General features: G+C 37.9%; 2 protein-coding genes across 2 annotated transcripts in view; both read right to left on the bottom strand.

The window, feature by feature from the left end:
* nacc2 (NACC family member 2) overlaps positions 1 to 15,380 on the bottom strand; it is a 35,923-nt gene extending 20,543 nt beyond the window's left edge. The window contains exon 1 of the mRNA XM_079487094.1: positions 15,168 to 15,380. The gene's annotated coding sequence lies outside the window, so the exon portion shown is untranslated. The remainder of the gene's footprint in view (positions 1 to 15,167) is intronic.
* A 2,487-nt stretch (positions 15,381 to 17,867) lies between these two features.
* Positions 17,868 to 18,554, bottom strand: tmem250 (transmembrane protein 250). The gene has a single exon (XM_079451122.1). It carries the CDS (start codon positions 18,406 to 18,408, stop codon positions 17,989 to 17,991), a length of 420 nt encoding a protein of 139 aa, XP_079307248.1. The 5' UTR covers positions 18,409 to 18,554; the 3' UTR covers positions 17,868 to 17,988.
* Between the last annotated feature and the right edge of the window lie 4,745 nt (positions 18,555 to 23,299).

Here is a 23,299-nt window from a genome sequence, read left to right on the forward strand (position 1 = left end):
TCCTCCATATAATTCCTCATGTTCTCTGTATGTATTGTGAGGTGAAATAAGGACATGTTCTTGACCGGTTTGGTATGGCCAGAGAATGCAAATCAGGAAACACAGAAAACACACGCATCTCACCGGAGATCAGAAATCAGTGTTGCTTTAAACATTTGCATTTATTTCCACAGATGTGAGCGACAGAAACAAATGAGACTGATTGTTGAAACCCGTGAAGACTATGGAGGAGTAACATTAATGTATATTGTAGAGGTCAAAGAATCTGGATTTGAGTCAATTTGATGAGAAACGGTTCTGTGAGAGACATTTGTGAGAAATATCAGAGACGCAGATCCTCACTGAGGCCGAGGAGAAATGACAGCGATATTAAAGAGATGCTTTTATGTCATTTTAAAGAAGTGTTACATCAAACGCAGAGGCTCACACTTGACTTTGAATGGTGAAATAACAGATACGATCACATGCGCGTCAACCAAGCACCTCTGCAGCATTAGCTCATATCTGTGCCAGCCGAGAACGCCCCTCCTGCCAGTTAATGCACAGCGCTGCAATGCAGTGCCCGCTCACACACGCATGTACGTGCAGGAATACTGCCGAGTCAGACCCGCGCGCACACACGCTAAATATAGACTTTAAACATCTGTGATAAGACACACACAGACGTGAACTCATAAACCCGCAGCTGACTTCTCGGCACGTCCGTCTGTGACCATGATGCACTGCAGCAAACTCTAGAACTGACTTTTGTTCAAACAATTGAGCAGCCTGGGACACTTTGTCCTTAGAAAGACTAAATCTAGCACAGGGACGATGAATCTGACTGAAAAGCACATAAATATATATCTCGCTGACGCTTTATGTGAACAACCTGCTTCATCAATATTCAAGCACTGCAGTTGGTCTCATGTGTAAGTGCAGAGACAGACACAACACGTTCGGTTCACGCCGAGACGGCAGCGCTCCCTGGCAACAGGCCTGCCAATCCTCTTCCAGCATCTGAAGAAAGTTCTGGGATGTACAGAAGACGAGAGCTCGAAGATCCAGAAACAACTCCAGAGGACTGAATAGACAAACCTGAATCATCATATGTCTGCATGCGTACTATACTGTGTGTATAGTGTTTCTCATTCATTAATAAGATCTATGGTGGCCCGCTATCGTCGGATTTGTTTCAAAACCAACCAAATTTTTTAAATATGACTAACAAAATGTCATTGTTGTGTTGTCCGTCTCCCATATTGATTTATTGCCACACTATCAATGTATGGTCGATAAATATCAAATATTTATTCAATTATTCGATCAAATATATTGGTCGATAAACAGTATCGAAATATTATTATAAACTTTTCTGCGACTGAAACAAAAGGCATTTGTGTATATATACACACACACACACATATATACATAAATAACGTACATAAAACAGATATTCCAGAAATATTCTCATAATTTTGCAGATTTTGTGTAATAAGCTTGGTTGTCATGTCTTCATTTCTTTTGTAGACCTATAAATATTGTATATAAGTCCAGTCTTTAAAGCTCGATCACCATCTGAAATATAAAATGCAGGTTACTTTCCTTTCCCGCTTAATCCTACCCAACATGTATAAATCACTATATAAGCTTAGTTTACTGTGTGAATTGCACATCACAGCTCTATTTTGACTTTTCACCAACAACTTTTCCTTCACATCACATCAGAATTGAGCTAGATAACGTATGCAAATGTAATGAATTTGAATGCACATATCTCATAGCCAAATAAAAAACGTCAGTAACCGCTCATCGTGTGTCTTAATATAGATAAAGAGGCGCTGGGTTACATGAGGCGATGTACACAGAAATATCATAATGACACGTCCTCTTATGCCCCGAGCTTTATGACATGTGACATACAATCCCTGCGTGTCATCCGTTTCTCCCTGTATCATAGATAAAGGTACCTTGTAAAACGGCTGTTATTTTGAAGTGTTTTATTGCTCAGATATTGCTCTTTATTAGCTCAAGAGTGATTCTTATCTACAACTTTTTTGCAGACGTTCGTTCCCAAACTACATGGGACAAATAACAAGACAGATATAAATGAGTCAATCGTTGACATACAGTTTAGAGATCAAATGAATGGGGCGAGTTCAGACGATCTGCTCTTGGGATCAGATGAGAAACATTTGAGATCATTTGGTGATCTCTGTTGAATCTCACTGCTGTCTAACAGAATGTAATAAAGTTAATGGACAATTCAGAGAAATATTCCAAACCAGAGAGAGACTGAGAACAGAAGTGTCTGAGCCAGATTTAATGAAAGAATGTTGGATGATGGAGTAAAATAATGAACTTTTCCAGACGTCCTGGTAAAAAAACTGTTACCGTCCAAATAGAGCTGATGTCTTTAAGTTAGGTGAACGTAACTATAAAAACATTGAAATGTATAAAAATTTATCCAGATATTAATTAGATGCAAATTCACAAGCAACAATAGCCAGGTTTCCATCCAAACGTGACGCAAATCTTTTCAAAGTTTGTAATAAAAGCAGGAAAGGCAAATACCAGATTGGTGCGTTTCCATCAAGTTCCTCGAGCGGATCACTGTGGTATTGGCAAGCTAATAACCAAGAGTAAATTAAAATGATCTGGAAACCAAAAAGAAGCAATCAACGGTAAAAGCTGCATCATCTCGTGGCTTTAATGTCAGATTTATTCTGCAAGTGTGTTTCCATCTCCCATTATTCGCTATTTGAAAGAAAAAACACCTCAAGAGAGCGTAAAAACTTTTTGAGGAAATGGCGGTTTTCATTACGACATTTGGCGTTTCCACCCCTCGTTTCTGACGTGGAACTTCAAAATGCGCATTGAACCACGGCTAACGTGGTCATTGATCGTGAATGTCTTGAGTTTGGGTTCGGTCTCGCTCACGGCTGACTCAATGACCACAGTAATGGACTCAAGCTGTTATAGAAGATAAACAAACAAACTGTGACAGATCCAACAAACGCTCGGAGGAAATTCACTTTAAATTACAATTGTTTGTTCATGTCTGATACGGGTTTGAAACGACATTTCAATGGAATGACAGAATTTGTTTTTGAAAATAAATACTTAAAAAATCTGGTACGGATGCAGTGTGAATGTGTTAGTGTGTGTGTGTGATGGATACAGCTCAGTTTTCAAGGTAACCAATCAATGGAAAAGATCAAGTTCATCTTTGAGATTCTGCCGAACAGCTTTCAGTCCTCGTGACTCAGCAGAGGAAACATTAGAAACCACGGCATGATTCTCTCACTTTATATAAGATTGAAAACTCAACGCTTGACGCTCAAACGACGTTAGTTATGACGGCGGTAACCACGATTCAACAATAGCACAACAGTAACCACAAACCAACCACTGTATCAGAGCACTAACCAAATTTTCATAACCATGATATTTGTAGATTAACAATGGAAATGGAACAGTAAATATGTAGCGATTGTTTCATAAACACTGCTGAAACTAAAGTACAATAAACAGTTTTGCTTGACAATACTGCATTTCACTTATTACTAAGAGCCTTAAAACAAACTTGAAGATGTTTTTCCCAGATTTAACTAGTTTTGCTGGAAATCATCAGACATTAGACCTTCCTCAATAGCATTCAAATATCAAGCGGTACTTTCTAAACTAATATAAACATGAACGTGATGGTTGGAGAGGCTGTGTGAAGACATGAAGATATAAAAAATGACGCTCGTTTATTAAACACACTGTAGTCATTCAATGTAAAGACACGAAGATACTGCAGAGCTTTCATTACAGTACAGATAAAAAAAACATGACAGCTGTCAAAACCTCCATTAAGTGAACTGAATTCTGTGGTTTACTGACACATAAATGGCAACACAATCGTCAATTTTGCAACTTTTAATTGAATTTGATTTAAATGCACGGGTTTTCGCACGAGAGAACCGAAGAACATGGCAACACAGATAACAACACAACTAAATGATGGTCACAAAACAAAATTCTAAATGATCCCAAAATCTACAATGAAAACTATTTACAACGCTACATACAGGGGTTATCCTCCTCTGTCGTAAACAATCCAGACATTATGTGCTTTTTGTGAGAGCATCTGAACCCGACCAACCAACACCCGTATGTTCAGTGAACCAATGTTTACTGAATGTTGACGATGATCAATACATGAATGTGAAATTCATGATGCGATGAAGCTGCGTGTACGGGGTGATCCTGCATGATGAAATACTGTCTGTCTGTCATACAATAACCAGCAGATGTGAATCTGGACTAAAACGGTTATTGATCTACTCCTGTGAAACCAGACGTCTGGTCAACAACCAGAAGTGAAGTAAAGAGTTTCTCAAATCTCATAGTGTTCAATAAAAGTGCCAAACACGGGCGTATCGAAAATGAAATATTGCTTTACATACCAAACATACGTACACAATACTAATACACGTATAGACCAGACGCTCTCAGTGAGTTCAGTGAATCAGAGATTGGGAATGTTGAGTAAAGATCTGGACAGCTGTGTAAATCATGAGTCAGTGACTTCTGGATGAAACTCGTAGTAATGTCATATTGTCTGTGCTGACATCACCGTATGTCGATCAACAGTGTAATGCAGCCTGGACCGTATTAAAGAGAAAAGACACAAATCAGCAAGTTAGCGTGAATATAAATATTCATTAGTAAATCCATTTTAGAGATTCTGCTTATTGACTCAGATTCTTACCGATTAAAAAAATACAGCTCACTAACACAATAAAAACATGATTTTTGAAATAAATTCTCATTTTGGAACCAAACTCCTCATATATACTTTATTTTATATGAATATACAGTGTATATATATATATATATATATATACATACACATAGCAAACATTTTATGTCTGATTTCTTACAATTATTATTACCATAGTTTAACTACTATGTTGAAATCTACAAGCAGAAGCTGCTAAAGCTAACCAGCTAAGTTTCCTAAATAAAAATGGATGTGAAGGTGATTGTCAAGACACGGCGATTAACCGGAAAGGCATTCAATCTCCTGTTAAAAAAGAATACTTTAAAAAGTTTGCTTAAATTAAACCTGAGACTGTAGTCTATTTATATCAAACAATACAAAAGCACAACCACAAAGTCTATTGAATTAAATAAGGTTAAAAAAGAAATAATAAACATTCAATTTTATTTTGGTCCCTGTGATGTAAACAAACCTCAGTATTCAATATAATCTAAGTTGCCGTGTACAGTGTATATATTTGATGTTAAATTCACATTTCAGGTCTTTTCCGTGCGCATATTCGTTATTATAAATGTAGACGCGCTTCAGGTGCGGGCAAAAAGTGGGCGACACGATCACGAGCATTTTTCTAGGAAACGGTTCAACTTTTCAGAGTGCCGTGCGCGCGCGCAGGTCATTTGACGAGAGAAAGCGGCTCTCCGCACAGATTTAGACACGAAATGTGAATCTGGCCTTAGTTATTCAACTTGAAAGCCTCTGAGAATCGAACAGAAATCAGTGGTTGTACAAAGCCCCGTGTTTAAGAAAGCAGACATAAAATTAATAATTACATCAATTCTAAGATTTCTGTTATAATAACATAGACAGCTATACTTGAACTGAATGCTAGATCTCTAAATTCATCACCGCGCAAACCTCTCTGATTTTTAAAAGAATTATTCATGAACAGTTCAGTTCATTTCCACATCAACAAGACTTCCAGTTGCACTGCATCATGGGACATGCCGGCCGAGCCGCAAGGCCTTCCCCCTGGAGTCGATTCAGAAAGACACAAGGGTTCATACCGAACAGGTCAAGAGAGAAAGACGGAACACGCTGTTAAGATTAAAATATTATTTCTAAAACTTGAAGTACATACTGAAAGGCATGTTGCAATGGACAGGCCTACGCAGTAATTGCTAAATAAGCTGAGAACATGAAAACAAATGCATCATTATGTTTGACTACCCAATGGTGTCAAAAGAGTCCACCATCCAGATATAACAACAACCCGCTCATGCATGATTTGACATATGCTTTAAGTTGAATGGTTAGAAATGTGAACAAACCCCATCCAAAGCAATAGTTCCAATGACCCTGGCCTTAGTAAACATCACTAATAAGGGCACTTCAGTGTTTACATTGTGGAAATCCTTAACATTTCATCTGTGATCGCTCAATACAAAACATTCAAATATACAAATTAACTTGACAATGGAAAGCATTGTTAGCGTGCTAGTCGAGACGACGGCCAGCTTTACTGGCAAGGCGTGTGCGTGTTTTAACACGCGTATGCGTACAGCCACAGATACCTGCGAGGAGATCTTCGAGGGCGATATAAACGGCTTCAATCCTTTCTAAACACACAACATAAGGCCAATAAAGTGGAAAACGCTCAGAGCTCTGAAGTGTTTACAGTCCCTGTGAGATCTGCCCTGCTGGAATTATACATTATACACAGTCCACAGTCATTTATGTGGAATTACACACACACACACACACTGGCGTGACATCCATATCATGTGATCATGCCAGGCGTGATGCCAAAGGCCAGCCGTGTCACTTACCAGAAATCTCACAAAGAGAAACAGGGGGAGGGGAGGGCAAGAGAAAGCCTTTTCATTACACAAACTATCAAACCTCTGCACTGAATCACACAGTCATTGTCTTTAACACATCTACGGTTTATTGTTCACCGCTTCACATGCTCGCCCCACCCTGACGTGTCTCTCTCTAAACGCTCTCACATCTGAGGGCACAGAAACACTGCTAAGTGCCAACCAATGAGACACAACACGACGAACAAAAAAGGTCACTCCACCCACATTTTTGGTTCTTACCTCGATATATCATGACATGTGAATGACATGGTCAGGGTGTCGAAGGGACTAGACCGGTGACAGGTGGATAGTTACTATTAATAAGAGGACGTCTAGTCACTGATAATAACAAGGGGAAGGGCAATTCAACTTTACCATGAAAAAATTTAGTTTTAGAAACGGCTTTTACTATAGTAACAGCACAGATTTTTACATTTGGTGGTTCAAATACCCACGTGAGATCTGGTAAAGCCTTTGTTTTATTTCTAGTGCATTATTTCTCATAGTCAGGTAAATACCACTTTCAGGATTGTCACATCCATGACGCTTCATATTCCTCATAAATGGACACATGAAAATTAAGTAAAATAAAGTAATTATTTTATGTTCCATCTTCTCCATTCATTGGGTATTATTGCTTCAGGATTGTGCATTTTTTTTCACAGAAATCCTACAAAGTTGGTCGTCTCCCAAAAAACGCGTCCTTTTGTCGTCACATCCATATTTAAAATAAATAAATGTCAGTCTATGAACAAATGTTCTATGTTAAGACTCTATCAACAAGGGTTTAGTAAAATATAAACAGATGGTTCGATAGAATCGTAACAAATTCATTCTCTGAGGATTTTTATGTCAAGTCCAAAACGCAACATGTCACGTCCATAATGTTGGAATTGCCCGGGTACATATGAGATGAACTTTAATCTTAGATTACACAGAAATTTATAATACAGAAATGTTGCTGTAAGGTTCAACCCCGGATACGTTTAAATTGAAAATGATCAATCGTTTGAGGTTATTTGGTAAAGCGTAACCCAAAACAAACACATAAGAGTAGGAATGCACCGTTGTGTATATTTTGGCTGATAACTAACCGATAATTCTTTAACATTGGAAGCCAATAGCCGATCTACAGTCTCTAAATATTGACATAATACTTCCTAAGATTAAATTACTTTAATAAGAAAACAAGGTAACATAAACAAATGAGGTTCTTCCAAAGCAACCCAGAAAATGCCACATAAACGGTCTCAAGCTTGAGTCTGATTCATATAATAGGAATTTGTTTCTATAATTAACTCATTCCTAAATAGTGTACCTATATACTGTACCTACGTACATCAACAATGCCGTATGAATGAGAAGACATTACTGTACAGTATTTTAACTGTGAACAGCGTCGGCTGAAGAAGTTTAACCAGAGGAAATTATTTATGATTTATCAGCAATAATATACCGGCCTAAACTGTCAATCATCTAGAATTCAACCAATCATGTCTATTACAAGAAGATGCATTACATCACACGCTGATGTCATCAGCGTTTAATCTACAGATTCATTACAGCCCAGATCTGACGCAGAGCGCAAGCTCATTTTATTCCATGAATACTGAGGCCCGTCAGGGTTCGGTCCAGAAAGAACGCCAGACAAACCCCGACTGCCCCTTCAGCCCCATGTGGAATGTGTGATAGAGCAAAGGCCTCGGGAAGGCAACTCAGGACACGGTGCACAAATACAGCTGTTGAGCGTCATCAGAGGCATGGCGGCAGGCCAAAGCAAAGACATGCTTCATGCGCTGAGACACGGCCGCATGAACTCTGTGTGAGAATGCACTTTACAGAAAGACACTTACTGTGATGTGTGAAAAAACAAAAGCATATTACCGTGGATAGCAAAATAGATTTGTCAAGTTGAATACATATCTTTAGTTGTCGAATCTGTATCTTGTCGCACAGACAGATGCCAACATGTACAGTTCTTGTCCTAAAAAATCATGAACAAACCTATACAACATAGTCGCGGAAGAAAATACAAGCTGCATTATTTGAAAACGGCCCAGACCACTTACATTTTATTGTATATATGTCACACAAAAATCGAATAAATGTAATAGTGTTGCACGCATGCGATACAGTTTGGCAGAGCTGGTTGTGTGAAGTATATAAACCACTCAATCTTGTAGGGATTTTTGATAGAGCAGTACTTCCTACTGGTCAAAAAGCCGTAGTTCACAGAAGAGCTGTCCATAAAACATTGAATCGATTTAGATTTAGACGTGTATAATTAGCGTGAATCGCAATACAATTCGCCCATACCTACTTGTTCGTGTGTGAGGTTAACCAATGGCGCACCATTATTTATTTTCGTTAAGTGTATAAAACTTGTTTTCCGGCTGCATCGTGTCCATTGATCTCGATCCCTATCCATACCTGTCTATTTATGAGATGACCTGTACTGTGACTTGGCCTGTGCTCCAAAACTCTGTAGCACAGGTGCTATGTGCAACATTTAATGTACAGCCCTGCACATGTCTGACTAACTATATTTTGTACAGGTTTTTATGTTGTTTGGTCAAGTATTTCATTACTGTATAACCCAGAGAAAAACTGTATTATCCAACTTAGTGCTATAAATAAATGCTCAGCCTTCTTCATTCTAAAGCCAACCTGATGGTTATAAATTGATCAAAGAAATTGTCCAACAATGATCCGCGTCTCTAGTTCTAACCTTTTCCTTACAGAAAAGCCACATCAATTTCACAAAAACACGTGGTCACGTGTAAAACGTAATTTACCCATGTAAATTCCCATGTGAAACCCAAGGGATGTGAAACATGTGTTGATCACATGTGCACAAAACATGTGAAATGCATGTGGTTTGTGAGGGTTGTTCTGTATTACACTTCACATTAAAATCAACAGTTACTGTTTAGCCTTTACTGCAACCCAAAGTTAACATAACAAATGACTTTGTGGCATTTTATTTTATACTTTAATCTGAAAGAAACTGAGACCTAGTGATGTTGACAGATTTGACTTTTCTTCATCAGCCATAAGAATGCCAAACTTACTCTGAGTCTGATCTATGTGTTGCTTAAGGGTTGGGTTCAGGGTTAGTAAAGATAAATAACCGCTGGTCCTGTGCACATCATTTTAGGTGGGAACAGTTTTAAGAATCAGCCTTTGAAAAGTGTGCACTGGATTTATACAGAGCACATTTGCAGTAACAGCTGGTGTAGATTTGACAGCAATGTGCAGCATTGAAGATGCCCGTATCTCTGCAGACCTGGATTTAGAAACCTTCAGCATGCAAAGTGAGAACCAAGACAAGTCGACTGGCACATGGGGCATGACTGCAATGCTTAAAAAACAACAACATACGGTATAGTCTAGATCACACGTGTCAATTACAAGGCCCAGAAATGTCCGCCATGACTTTTAATCAGGCCCTCCAACAAATTCTGGTTATTATTTTAATGTGGCCATTTGCTATTTAAAAATACGTCATTGACAATACAACAATGAAACGCGGGTGGCACTGTCGGAATCTACTCAACACTAGTTCTAGGTGAAACTAAGTGATAACTGTATACAACGTAAATAAAGCTAAAAAGGTGCCTAGCACAAGGGAATTAAGGAATAATCAGAAGCCAAAGTATTTAAGTATAACACAAACATACAACATAAAATATATAACATGCAGTTGCTAGATTTTTTTAAAAAAGTGATTGAATTAATAATTCAAATTAATATAATTTAATATAAACTAGAACATGTTGTCCAGTAGCTTACCGCATGTATTTCTTTTTTTTAAATAGTATTCTCAATTAAAGTAGCTTAAACAAAACTGATTGTCTTTTCATCTCTATCTGTATTTTGTAACCGAGTGTGAGACGCTGCTATAGCTGCAAGTTTTCTGGTGCGTTGCAGTGGGAGGACTCGAGGCTGAGAGACTTAAACACGGTGTATATCTTCAGGTTAATGATGTGTTTCATCATATAAGAGGAACTTCCTCCCTCGCACGAAATATCTTTATCACAAATATTGCATGTGTCAATGCTATCATTTTTTTTCACAAAGTTTAACCAAACTTTTGAACGTTTGCTGCGTTCATAGTGCCAATGCTAATGAATTGCGCATGTGCGTAATGAGATAAGGTCCTTGTCGCAGGTCCTGGCAGACAAATACAACTGTATAATGCTCACTGCCGTTCAAGAGTGATTGAAAAGGAATCGATATACAGAACCGAGTGAATGCATTCTATCAAATCCCCGGGTCTAAAATGGAACCGGTTCTTGATACCAAGAAATAGCAAGAGCATGCAAGCCGTTTACAGACGGAGAATTTATAAAACATTTTATGGATAAGGTATGGTGTGTTGTGTGCAGTAATCTTTATTCGTTCACGGGTTTTGATCACCAGCAATTCATGGCCCTCAGAGGAGGAACATTGCGTGCATGAGGATGTGCCATACCACACAGAAGAGCGCTGGTTATGTTGGGGTAAAGTGTTGCAACAATTTTTTGATACTCGCATTGAGATCGCGGGTTTCATGGAAAGCAAGCAAAAGTCAATCCCCAGCGCGAGAACGAAAAATGGCTGATCGACTTGGCATTTTTGTGTGATATAACACTTTTTCAACGTAATTACGCAATACGTGAAGTCGTGAACACGCTTCACGGAACAGGACTAGGCGACCATTTGGGTTTATAAAGCATATAAAAATTATTTAGAAAATGGCCTTCATCGTTCCGCAAGATAAGACCCGTATTCATCGTCTGGTATCGTTTAAAGGCCTTTGAAGCTGCACTGAAACTGTCATTTTGACCTTCAACCGTTTGGGGTCCATTGAAGTCCACTACATGGAGAATAATCCTGGAATGTAATCATCAAAAACCTTCATTTCTTTTCGACTAAAGACATAAATACATATACATCCTGGATGACAACAGGGGTGAGTAAATTATCATGAAGATGTATGTTGAAAGTGAACAATTTCTTTAATGTAAGCTCCAGGATCAAAAGCAGCTAATCACTAAAATGCGAGTCTCTGTGAATGTGGTTATAATAAAACTGCGCCTGTGGGAGGGCCAAATGCGCCCAAACACCGGTCTCATTTTCCCGTTTGCCAGATAGTCAGCGACACGATCACCATCACATTCCCGACTGAACGGTATGCCGACAATCTGAAAACCCTGAAAGCGGAAATCAGCAGGAGATTTGATGATTTTGAAATCACAGAAGTTCAAAACTTCGACCTGTTCGCAAATCCATTTACAGTTGATGTTGACACTGCACCTGAGCACTTGCAATTGGAACTCATTGAATGCAATGTAATACTCATTTAAAAGCCCAATACCAGTCAGTTGGGGCAGCTGAATTTGCACATCTACTCCCTGAATCGATGCCACACCTTTGCCTTCCAGCTGCATGTCTATGTTCGGAAGCACCTACTCCTGCGATCAGATATTCTCCGTATTGAAGCCGACTAAAACATCCCAAAGACCCGCCTCACAGACGAGCATCTGGTCTCCGTATTTAAGGTAGCCATGGCAAAATATATTAATCCTAGACAAGATCATTTCTAAGTCTGCTAAGAGTAAAAAGCACCATTTCTAATTTGTTTAGATTAGACATTATAAATCCATGAATGTGTCCTTTCAAGTGCAAGTTGAAAACCAAATAATACAATATCAGACATCTTGTTGACTGTTTGCTCTATCATGTTTTGCTGTAATCCATGTGCTTTATAACAAAGTCCTGTTGACATTTTGCTTTATAAATCATTTTTGCTTGACAAAGACCTCATTTATTATTTCAGGTTTGTAGCCAGGGGGGATTTGGGTAAGACACATGACAGGTAATGTTGACGCTATCAATCAGGTTCTTATCCACCTTTCGCCAAACTAACTTCTACATTTTCCCATATCATATCATATCGTACAGGCATTTATTTCTCAACAACCTAAAGGAAACTGTATTTATTTTGGGCATGTTTTTCGACGCTCACAGCATGCCATTGCCAGAAAAAAAATATCCTGCATGTGATGTTGAGGCGAATCAGCCTTTCGCAGACAAGGCTTCCAGATGCCAATGGTTCAAAACTTGATTTGCTAGAGCCAACAAAGTGAGATATTCAGAGTTCATCTGAAGTAATCTAACAATCTGCACATCTGACTCCACACTTTATACAGAATCTCAGGTTGTTTTTCACATTGTTCACCAACCAGGTTTCACATGATATCATTTTTTCTTTAGGCCGCCCCTTCATATTTTAATTCGGCCTACCTGGCCCATCCTGTTTGAGCTCGCAACAGTTATGTTTAGGTCTACCTTTCATGGAATTAATCGTGGTGAACGCTTCCCAGAATTTTAAAAGAAAAACATATACATCCTTTACTCTTTAATATGTACATTTAAGGTGTTGTCGAACAGATGCATGATGTGCCATTTTGTCTTCTCGGCTAGAGCATTGTGAAATAACCCAGAGGCAACGCAATGATATTATATTATATACCTAGTGTTTTAATTAGGGATGGATCGATATGTAAATGTTGGCCGAAAGCCGATAATACTTGAACATTGGAGAAAACGATAACCTATATATTGGTCGATATGACGTATCTAAATAACATGACATTTTCTGAGACTGAACATTAGTTTTTCTCCTGAAAATCATGTACCGAGCCTACTTTACACTTATTAAAGATTCTTAATTTCTTCTTTTAAACTTTTCTGGTATAATGTTTAATTCATAAACAAATGAAAGATGTTCTTCCACAGCATCCCAAGAAAGGTGTTCTCAATAGCCACGAGTCTAACAGATCTCAAGACAGAAAGCATTCAGGCAGCGTTTTTCTTTCCTATATATTTACACATTATGTAGATAAACATCTACATAATGTATCTACATCAACAATGTTGTGCTAATATCAGTAAGTGAAAGATCACGACAGAAAGACAGAACTGTGCTGGATTATAACTGTGAGCAGCTGAAGTGGTTCAACCAGAGGAAATTATTCATAATTTATCGGCTATAATATATCGGCATAAATGTAATTATCGGCCGATACGATAACATTGAAAATGACCGATAATTTATCGTGCACCCTAGTTTTAATGTTACAAGTGCTCGACCCATACATATATGGTGTGCAATGTGGTGTGCAATAACTCTAAAAATGTATTCGTGTTGTAAGTGCCTAGTGTTCAGGTGCTCAGATTCATAGATATATGGCATGTGTGCAGTTCTTGAGGCCCTGCAGCTAAATCAAGCGTGTGCATGAGGCCCGTAACTAACTAAACGTGCAATTTTATATCATAAAATCAACCTTAGTGACAAAAAAAGTTTTATGCAGTTACTGTAATGTATGTCTAGCCCCTACATTTTTAAGCAAACCCTCAGCATGGCGGCACGGCCCTTAATACATTTGGATTTGACACCCCTGATCTAGACGGACAAAGACACATGGAGCACACGCAGAAAATGTCATGGAGCGCATGTTAGTTGCATAGGAAAGCAGGCATTGTGCACACAGTCACATGTTTTGGAAACCAGACAGCAACACACAACAGTCACCACACACACACCATACCGCAATGCACTCTCCCTTCTGACCAAACTTCCTGCCTCCACTTTAGTCATCGTCTGAATAATCTCTCAACGAACAAAACTGAAAAACAAACCATTATATCTAAAATACACAAACTCCTTATTAAAAGCCCCAAAACGATCCGTATCAAAGCGATTTCAGCCACGTGTGCTTGTCATTCTGTTTATGTGTGGGTTTAAAAATGACATCCGGTGCCTTACAGAAAAGCCACATCAATTTCACACATGTGCAAAAAACACATGTGAAACCTGTTTTGCTCATGTCAATTTCTTTGCCAGACCGATGGGATCACGTGAGCAGAACATGTGAAATCCATGTGTGTTTTGCTGAACTGATCAAACCGCTGAGAATTTATGCGACAGTAAACATCATTTACATCTGATCATAGACATGTGCTGCATTGCATATACAGTTGAATTCTCTAAAAGGATCATCTATAGATATATATGACATACATCAATCAATGAAATAAAGAAATAAACACATGTCTGTTCTTGCAAAAACTACTTCATCTAAACTAGCAGAGTAGATGAAAAGTATTCAATTCTGATGGCACGTATCGTCCATTTGAGGCTCTCATCTTAAAGCATTGTTTTAAATCCATGTGCGCTATAGGGGGTCAGTGACGCAACTTATACACAACTCACACGCATTACACAACATACAGTAAGGAGCTTGCGCGCACACGCTTCATTTACACACAATAAAACACACTGACATTCCTTCACTGCGGTGTTATTACTGGAATTAAGTTGCATTTGACAGGAATCGACATTCGGACATTCGTGATCCATACACACATGAAGTTTCAGCAACTATCTGGATTAACTCCATCAGTATGAACGCATGACTCTCACTAATGTAAATATGTTTAATGGCAGATACAATATGGCCCGTTTGCACCATACAGTCCAACCATAAAGATGAAGCGTGTCGGATATTTACCCGCAGTTTCACTCCTCCATATACAGACGCTCTGACGCGCCGCTTATATCCGTGGATGTAAAGTTTCCGAGCGGGTCCGAGTCCTCCAGACCCTCCTCACATCGACTGCTCTCTCTTCCTCTATCCACAGCTCTCTCTCTCTCTCTCTCTCTCTCTCCCTCTCTCTCTCTCTCTCTCTCTCTCTCTCTCTCTCTCTCTCTCTCTCCCTCTTTCTCTCTCTCTCTCTCTACCGACAGTTCAGGAAGTGATTTTGCGTTCAGTCTGACATCATCAAACCCCTTCAGGAGTTTTTAAAGACACAGTCGGACCAATATTATTTCTTTTTAAAGCCTGCAGGCTAGGCGAACTGACTAGCTACCTACATATGAAGAGTTTGGATCCCAAATGACACTTTTTTAAATCATGTTTTTTATGATGTTATCATGTTTTATTGTGTTAGTGAGCTGTATTTTTTGTTATTGTGGCTTAAAGCAAAACAAATCAACTGCCGTTTGATTGATAGTAATTGGACCTCATTTTGGAACCAAACAATTTATATATATATATATATATATATATATATATATATATTCTAATAGGTTATTTATTTATACTGGTATTTATTTGAGAATTAAAGCGTGTATTTTCACTATTTAAATACCTGTTTTTTTTTCAGAACACTGACGTGATGAAGTTGCCGTGTTGAGGTTCGGCGCGGATGAATCGACGGGTTGAGGCGAAGTAGACCCCCTAATGGTAACACGTGATCTCACTCAGCGCGAAACTCTTCAAAAAATAAACGTTTACTGAAATAATAAGTTCTGGACAAATAATATTACCCGAACAATTAAACAAATTCTCTGGATCGTATTTATATCAAAGTTTAATTATAGTGCGATTCAACATCCTTCATGCCTATTTTGAATATAAAATATATTTTTTATATAAATATTTAATGTAGCTTTATGGTTCTATCGTTGTTTTAAAAAATGTTTCTTTTAGAAAAATGTCTTATAAACATAATGATAACCAAATAAACAACTGACTTCCATTAATGGCGGGGTCTGGGGGGACATTTCTCCCCGAAAACATCCTCCTGACAATGAAAATCAATTCTTATTAATAAATACTTCCTTGTATGATCTATTAAATAATGACCTGTCCATTTAATAACAGAAAAAATGATGCATGCAGGGAACTATGATTATAAATTACCTGGGTAATTACAGGTAATCTGGATTACGTAATCCGATTCCAAAAATCAAGTATTGTAATTAAATTTACATTACATTTTAAAATACTCGCAGTCAGAGTAAATTGACTTTTTTATAATTACAGATTACATTACATAAATTACATTGCATATTACTTTATATTTTTGTAAGCCTACCCTTTTAACTGTTAAACCAACCGACCCACGATAACAAGTCTAACATGTTTCGTTTACAGACATTTTGTTTACAACCCACGATAGCACGTTAAACATGTTGTTGTTTACAGGCATTTATGTTCGCTATGAAATGTTCAAAAACAATAGTTAATCTTCACAATCTGGCAACAATTTGCCCCATCACAACATTCATTGCGAAACTTCATTAGTCATAAATCCAAATCGATTTGTGCATCTGAATTGTCCATGCACTCAAAATATACTCTATCACCTTTTTCTCAATTGTCCAGTTTCTCTGTTGTGAACATTTACATTTCCTATTAGCAAACGTTATTGGTCATTTAGGAATCTAAATTATGTAGACAAAAGCCTAGTGTATAGAGTAAAAGTTTCTTGTCAGATCACTGTACCAGGCCTGTATAAATGCGTATATAAATAATGACAGAATTTGTATTTGTGGGTGAACGGTCCCTTTAATTCAAAGTGGGAGTTTGTCTTCCTCTGCTGAAAGAAAAAACCCTTAATAGATATTCTGAAAATGTGTGTATTTAACCCTCATCTGTTTTCTCTTCTTTAAACTGCTGTTATACGAGTCATTAATAAACAATACAATATTTGATTAGTTTAAAACAAACTTGAACAATTCTGCGTCAGTTATACTCTAGGCTCACACCGTTTTATTCATAGTGTTACGACGTAGTTCCTGAGAGGTTTCTGAACTGCGCTATGCCACCACGTCCATCTTAACACACCAGCAGAAGTTGATATACAACTGGTCATCAGACACAGGTGATATTCTGGTCATGTGGTCACTGAACACGAATCAATTCATCAGAGCAATGGCCTCAGCGGGTTGAGCTGTACAATGGCTTGTACCAAGTGTCAATGGTGTCCCTTTAGTTTCAGAACAAAAGGCTGTGCTTGGCCAAGTATGAGGCATATGATGTCTTGATCCTGGAACAATAGCAGATTGTATTAACTCACTTCCGTTTCATGCCAGGCTGGCGCCAGTAACACAACACTAATGCAACATGGGGCATCAGACTGCGGATGGCACAAATAATCTGCTGATAGCCACGAGTGGAGGAGGATTTCTGAATGAGAACCTGTGAAACAACACTGTAAAATCCAAGCACAAGAAGTCATCATTTACTTGCATGAGTAAAGAGGCTTTGGTGGAACTGTTCCTCTATTTTGAACGCATACAAAAATGTATGAAACATGACAATATACAGAAAATCATATCGCATTAGTAAACAAATATCACATTTCACTCTTTAAAAAACAACAACCCATGCACACTCACAACAGATTACAGATTACAAACGGGTGAACGGTAAAAGTCATGGAATGGATGAGTGTCATACCATCTGTACAAGGCTGTATAGTCAAACAGCAAATCTAGACGAGTTTAACAATAACAGACTTGTGCTTAACACTTGTAGTTCGTTCTTACATATCTACAAACACCATGAAACACCATCCCAGCCCTCCAATCAGAAACATGGTGATGTGCATGCTGTATATGAAGAGATCGTTGAGGATGCCAAAGTCCAGCCGGCGGTGACCCAAAAGCAGGAGAATGACAGACAGCTTGTACTGGAGACGGAGGAAAATCCGCACACTGACGTACTGCAGACAGAAAAGTGCCGACAGGGCTGCCCAGAGGAGGGAGGTGAAAAGGCTGCAGCCGAAATAAAGGAGGAAGCGGACGAAACTATACATCCATCGCGACTTCAGGTAGAGGTCAAAGTTGTTGTACTTGGTGCGTACGAGCTGGGCGGTGCGCGCCGGTCCGCAGGCGGAGTGCATGCAGGTGGTGTGAGGGCCATGGAAGGAGCGAACCCTCCGTGGAATGGGGATGACGGGCATTGGTGGGCTTGGCGAAGCCCTGGGTTCAGGAAGGCCCGGTCACAGGACTCTTCCAGTGACTGCAGGGTTGCATTTTGCATAACAGGTGCATGTGCTGTTTAACAGGCGGGAGGACGTAAATGTGACGTTCCCGATGATCGGTGGCTGGCCTCGTATCCGGTGAGCATCTCTAAAGTGTTGGAGCTCTGAGGAAAAACAACATCACCAAGAAAGAATAACATAATCATATTAGTAGAAGTAACAGGGAAAATTTGGAACGACATATACGTGGATGCTGATAAACATGACGATATACACATCATTTACAGAAAATGACAATTTATAGAAAAGCTATTAAAAAACTCATTATACAGTCATTATGATGACCCATTACTTTTGTTTGTGAACCAGACTACATCGGTATATAACTTCAGGATTCAAGAACAGACTGAAATCAAATCAACTCGACAAAATTAATATTCAAAATACTTTTGTTTATTCTTACAATCATAACTTTCTCGAGTATCGCCGTTTTGAGCCCCCTAGATAACATGATGGCATTTTAATTTAAAATACTTTAGAAAGAAAGTCTTTTTCAACATCTGGATAGCATCAATGTTCATATTTTGGTGAGCCATTCCTTTAATAACATATAACTACAGATACAGATCACTGTGATGCATCATAATTAAATCCATACTGTATATTAATATAACTAGAACGGAATACTATGAAATATATATGATCATATTCTATAAATCTTAGGGTGGAAGACCATGCCTACACTCGTCATTTGCATCAATACCATAGTATTCCCATGGTACATGTAAATCTGTGTAACATCATGATGCTGCTAAACATAGTGTTACTTTAAAATAATCCTAAAAGGCGAAAGCGCCACAGTATGTTTGTTGGGGTTCAAGCGAGAGAACATACAAATATGCAAATATTGTCATGCGTTTCATGTAGAGTCAAAGAACACTGTGTCTGTCACCTCCCTTCCTCCATGTATCTATATACAAGACAAAAAAACATCATATATGATTTGATATAAAAGAAAAACACTCACATTTGAACACCGCATCCATCTGCCGAACACCGCTGCTTCTGCTACGGTACGAAACACGACCTGTCGCAAAACACACCGGCCTGCTGGTTACCATAACAACGGGCGGACGGTTGTGGCTCAAAGTGTGTTTAGAAGATCTACAGCTACCTCCACTGGGCACATGCACCTCAATACCACTTCATATTTCTCACGCTGGCAACACTTCATTACTTGTTTTTAATTATTATGAGGTTAGCTTTAGGTGTAGGCGTTAGGTAATGTTATTTTATGGTGAGATTTTGCGTCACTTCCGGCCGTGTACCCCTTCTAGCCACAACCTAGTCTGCTGCGGGATTTTCTTTTATTGTTGCTTCACATTTAATACACATAATATATGCAAATACAGCAACATAGTACAAATAATAATATCTATATTACATTGCATTCATGACATAACTGTCCAGCGTAAACTTATATTATCATCGAGACATTTCAATATAACATAAAACCCAAATAAAATAAATTCGAAGAAAAAAAAAGAAACAACAAGGAGAAAGAAGAGTTGACTTGAATGGTTGAACTGTGCTGGAACGACAGAACCTGAGACCGTAGATGACTGACTATACTTTTGGGAAACGCAACCGGGAGCAGGTTTGATAAACACAGTTTCTTTCCGTCTCCTCCCTCTTTTTAAAGCGCAAGTGATGTACCCCATTCATTCATTCATTCATTCATTCACACAGCCATTCATTCATTCATTCACACAGCCATTCATTCATTCATTCATTCATTCATTCACAAAGCCATTCATTCATTCATTCATTCATTCATTCATTCACAAAGCCATTCATTCATTCATTCATTCATTCATTCACACAGCCATTCATTCATTCATTCATTCATTCATTCATTCATTCATTCATTCATTCATTCATTCATTCATTCACAAAGCCATTCATTCATTCATTCATTCCCACATTCATTCATTCATTCATTCATTCACAAAGCCATTCATTCATTCATTCATTCATTCATTCATTCATTCATTCATTCATTCACACAGCCATTCATTCACACAGCCATTCATTCATTCATTCATTCATTCATTCATTCATTCATTCATTCATTCATTCCCACAGCCATTCAGTCATTTATTCATTCATACAGTCATTCATTCATTCATTCATTCATTCATTCATTCATTATTTCAACTATTAATTAATTAATTCATACAGTCATTCATTCATTCAGTCAGTCATTTATTCATTCATTTATTCATACAGTCATTCATTTATTCATTCATACAGTCATTAATTCATTCGGTCATTTATTCATTTATTCGTTCATACATTCATTCATTCATTATTTCAATTATTTCAATTATTTCAATTATTCATTCATTCATTCATTCATTCATTCATTCATTCACACAGCCATTAATTCATTCATTCATCCATTCACACAGCCATTCATTCATTCATTCATACAGTCATTCATTCATTCAGTCATTTATTCATTCATACAGTCATTCATTCATTCATTATTTCAACTATTAATTAATTAATTCATACAGTCATTAATTCATTCAGTCATTTATTCATTTATTCATTCATACAGTCATTCATTCATTATTTCAATTATTTCAATTATTCATTCATTCATTCATTCATTCATTCATTCATTCATTCATTATTTCAATTATTAATTCATTAATTCATACAGTCATTAATTCATTCAGTCATTTATTAATTCATACAGTCATTCATTCATTCATTCATTATTTCAATTATTAATTCATTCATTCATACAGTCATTCATTCATTCATTCAGTCAGTCATTTATTCATTCATTCATTTATGTATTCATTCATACAGTGATTCATTCATTCATACAGCCATTAATTATTTAATTAAATCATTTATTAATTAATACAGTCATTAATTCATGGCACACATTTAGATCACACAGAGACCATCTCAGTGACTTTTATGGAGGATCCTTTAGTCATGTATAGAGGCTGCATTCATTCATTCATAGGGATGTAGGCCTACTTTGATTTCAGGAGAGCAATTTAGGAGCCGAGTGCAATTTTGTCATTTCCTGTGCATTTTTTACAAAGGGGTCGAGCCGGTTGCAAGCTCGAGCCCCGTCCCCCTAAGCATACCCCCTGCCATCATTATTATCTGCATATATATCTAACTTGTGAAGTCATTTTCAGCACATTAGTAAATCCACTGTATACAGAGTGGAAAGTAAGTGTGCCTGAAACGCTTTCTGACGCCATGTTGCTTTTTTTGGTGCCGTTGCCATGATGAATGGTAATATCAGAGCTTCATTGATGATGGCGTGTCGTAGTTGTGATGCAAGAACTAACTCAGAAAAAAAGAAAAGCTGCGCATCTGTGTGTAAATCAACTCAGAGTTCACATTTTAACTCTGATGTCGATATTCAAATGTTTTGGGGTGAAGTATCTGGTGTGTATTGATGGAGACATTTGTGTCCTGTTTATTTAAAGCGTTCACAGTGCATCAGACTCAATTACATTAACACCCTCAAAGCTATGTTTTGAATACAGGTTATAAAACACAGTAAAGTAACGTATCTATACTGAACTCTCTTGATCTTAACAGTGTCACAAGCATGAGGTGTACATCAGCATGAGCCTCTCTCTCTTCTGATGCCTCCTCGAGTACCTGTTATAGTGCACGCTGGCCCTCATAAACTTCTTATCATCTCAGCTCAACTTTTTCACGGACTGCAGATTTATGGCACGGCTGTAAGATTGCATCCTGCCTATTTGTCAGGCAGCCAGATAGTGTGAGCATCAGCAGCACCGCACACGGCAGATAAATCATAAAGCGTGCCGCTTTAAAAAGAGTTTATTATGATCGTTAATGGGTCGCCCGATCACTTTGTGCAAGATTTAAAGACATATTATGCAAAATCAGAAAAACAAACCTTATAATACTTACTCAAACACGCATAAAGCCGTCAACATGACTGAATAAGTTCTCTCAATTAACTTGCTTTAAGATTGGGATTGCTTTTCCTAATTAAATCAGCGGCGTAATAATTTCAGCAGCACTCAGTGCTGAGGGTGGAGATGTTGTGGATATGGAGGACAGTTTGTGATGATTTAGGTGAGAACAGCATCTTTAACAACTCTCGCTCTCTTTTGTCAGAGTCTGCGAGTCTCCGAACCTCAGCTTCAAGCTGTCTTCTCATTGCAAGGCCTTTGAGACTTAAAGTAAATCAGAAAGCAATAATACATACAGTATTAAATACTACTTTACAATTAAAAGTGAGAAGTGATTTTCCGTGGCCAGTGTGATGAATGAACCTGTTGTACGACCCTTATGAACAAGTATAATTAAAATACATAACTTTACTTACAAGTTCAAGTATATTTGATGTAGTAAGTATACTCAAACGTGTCATTTTTGTAAGTGAATCTACACACTTTCTGTCATGAACTTTGAGTACAAAACTAGTTTACAGCTTTGAGTTTCGGTCATTCTGAAATAAAAGTGAATTTACAGCTTTCCTGTATCTTGGTGGTTAGAGCGAGCTGCAAGCAACGCCAATGTCATGGGTTCAATCCCAGGAATTGCTCAGACACCAATGTGTAGTATATGTATGTAATGTAAGTTGCTTTGGATAAAAGCATCTGCCAAATGCGTAAATGTGCATATAAAGGTTTAATACTTAAAGCACTACAATCGATTTTGCTGTATTTCTGCAGCTAGTTGCCAATAACTAAACATTAACAAATATTTATCTAAAAAAACCAGATGAAATAACAGCCAGATGCAAGGCATTCTGGGAACCACTATAATAAACTTGCTTTGCATGAGGCTGTTATTT

Source organism: Barbatula barbatula (genome assembly GCF_947034865.1).
Source record: "Barbatula barbatula genome assembly, chromosome: 2".
Lineage (NCBI taxonomy): Eukaryota > Metazoa > Chordata > Actinopteri > Cypriniformes > Nemacheilidae > Barbatula > Barbatula barbatula.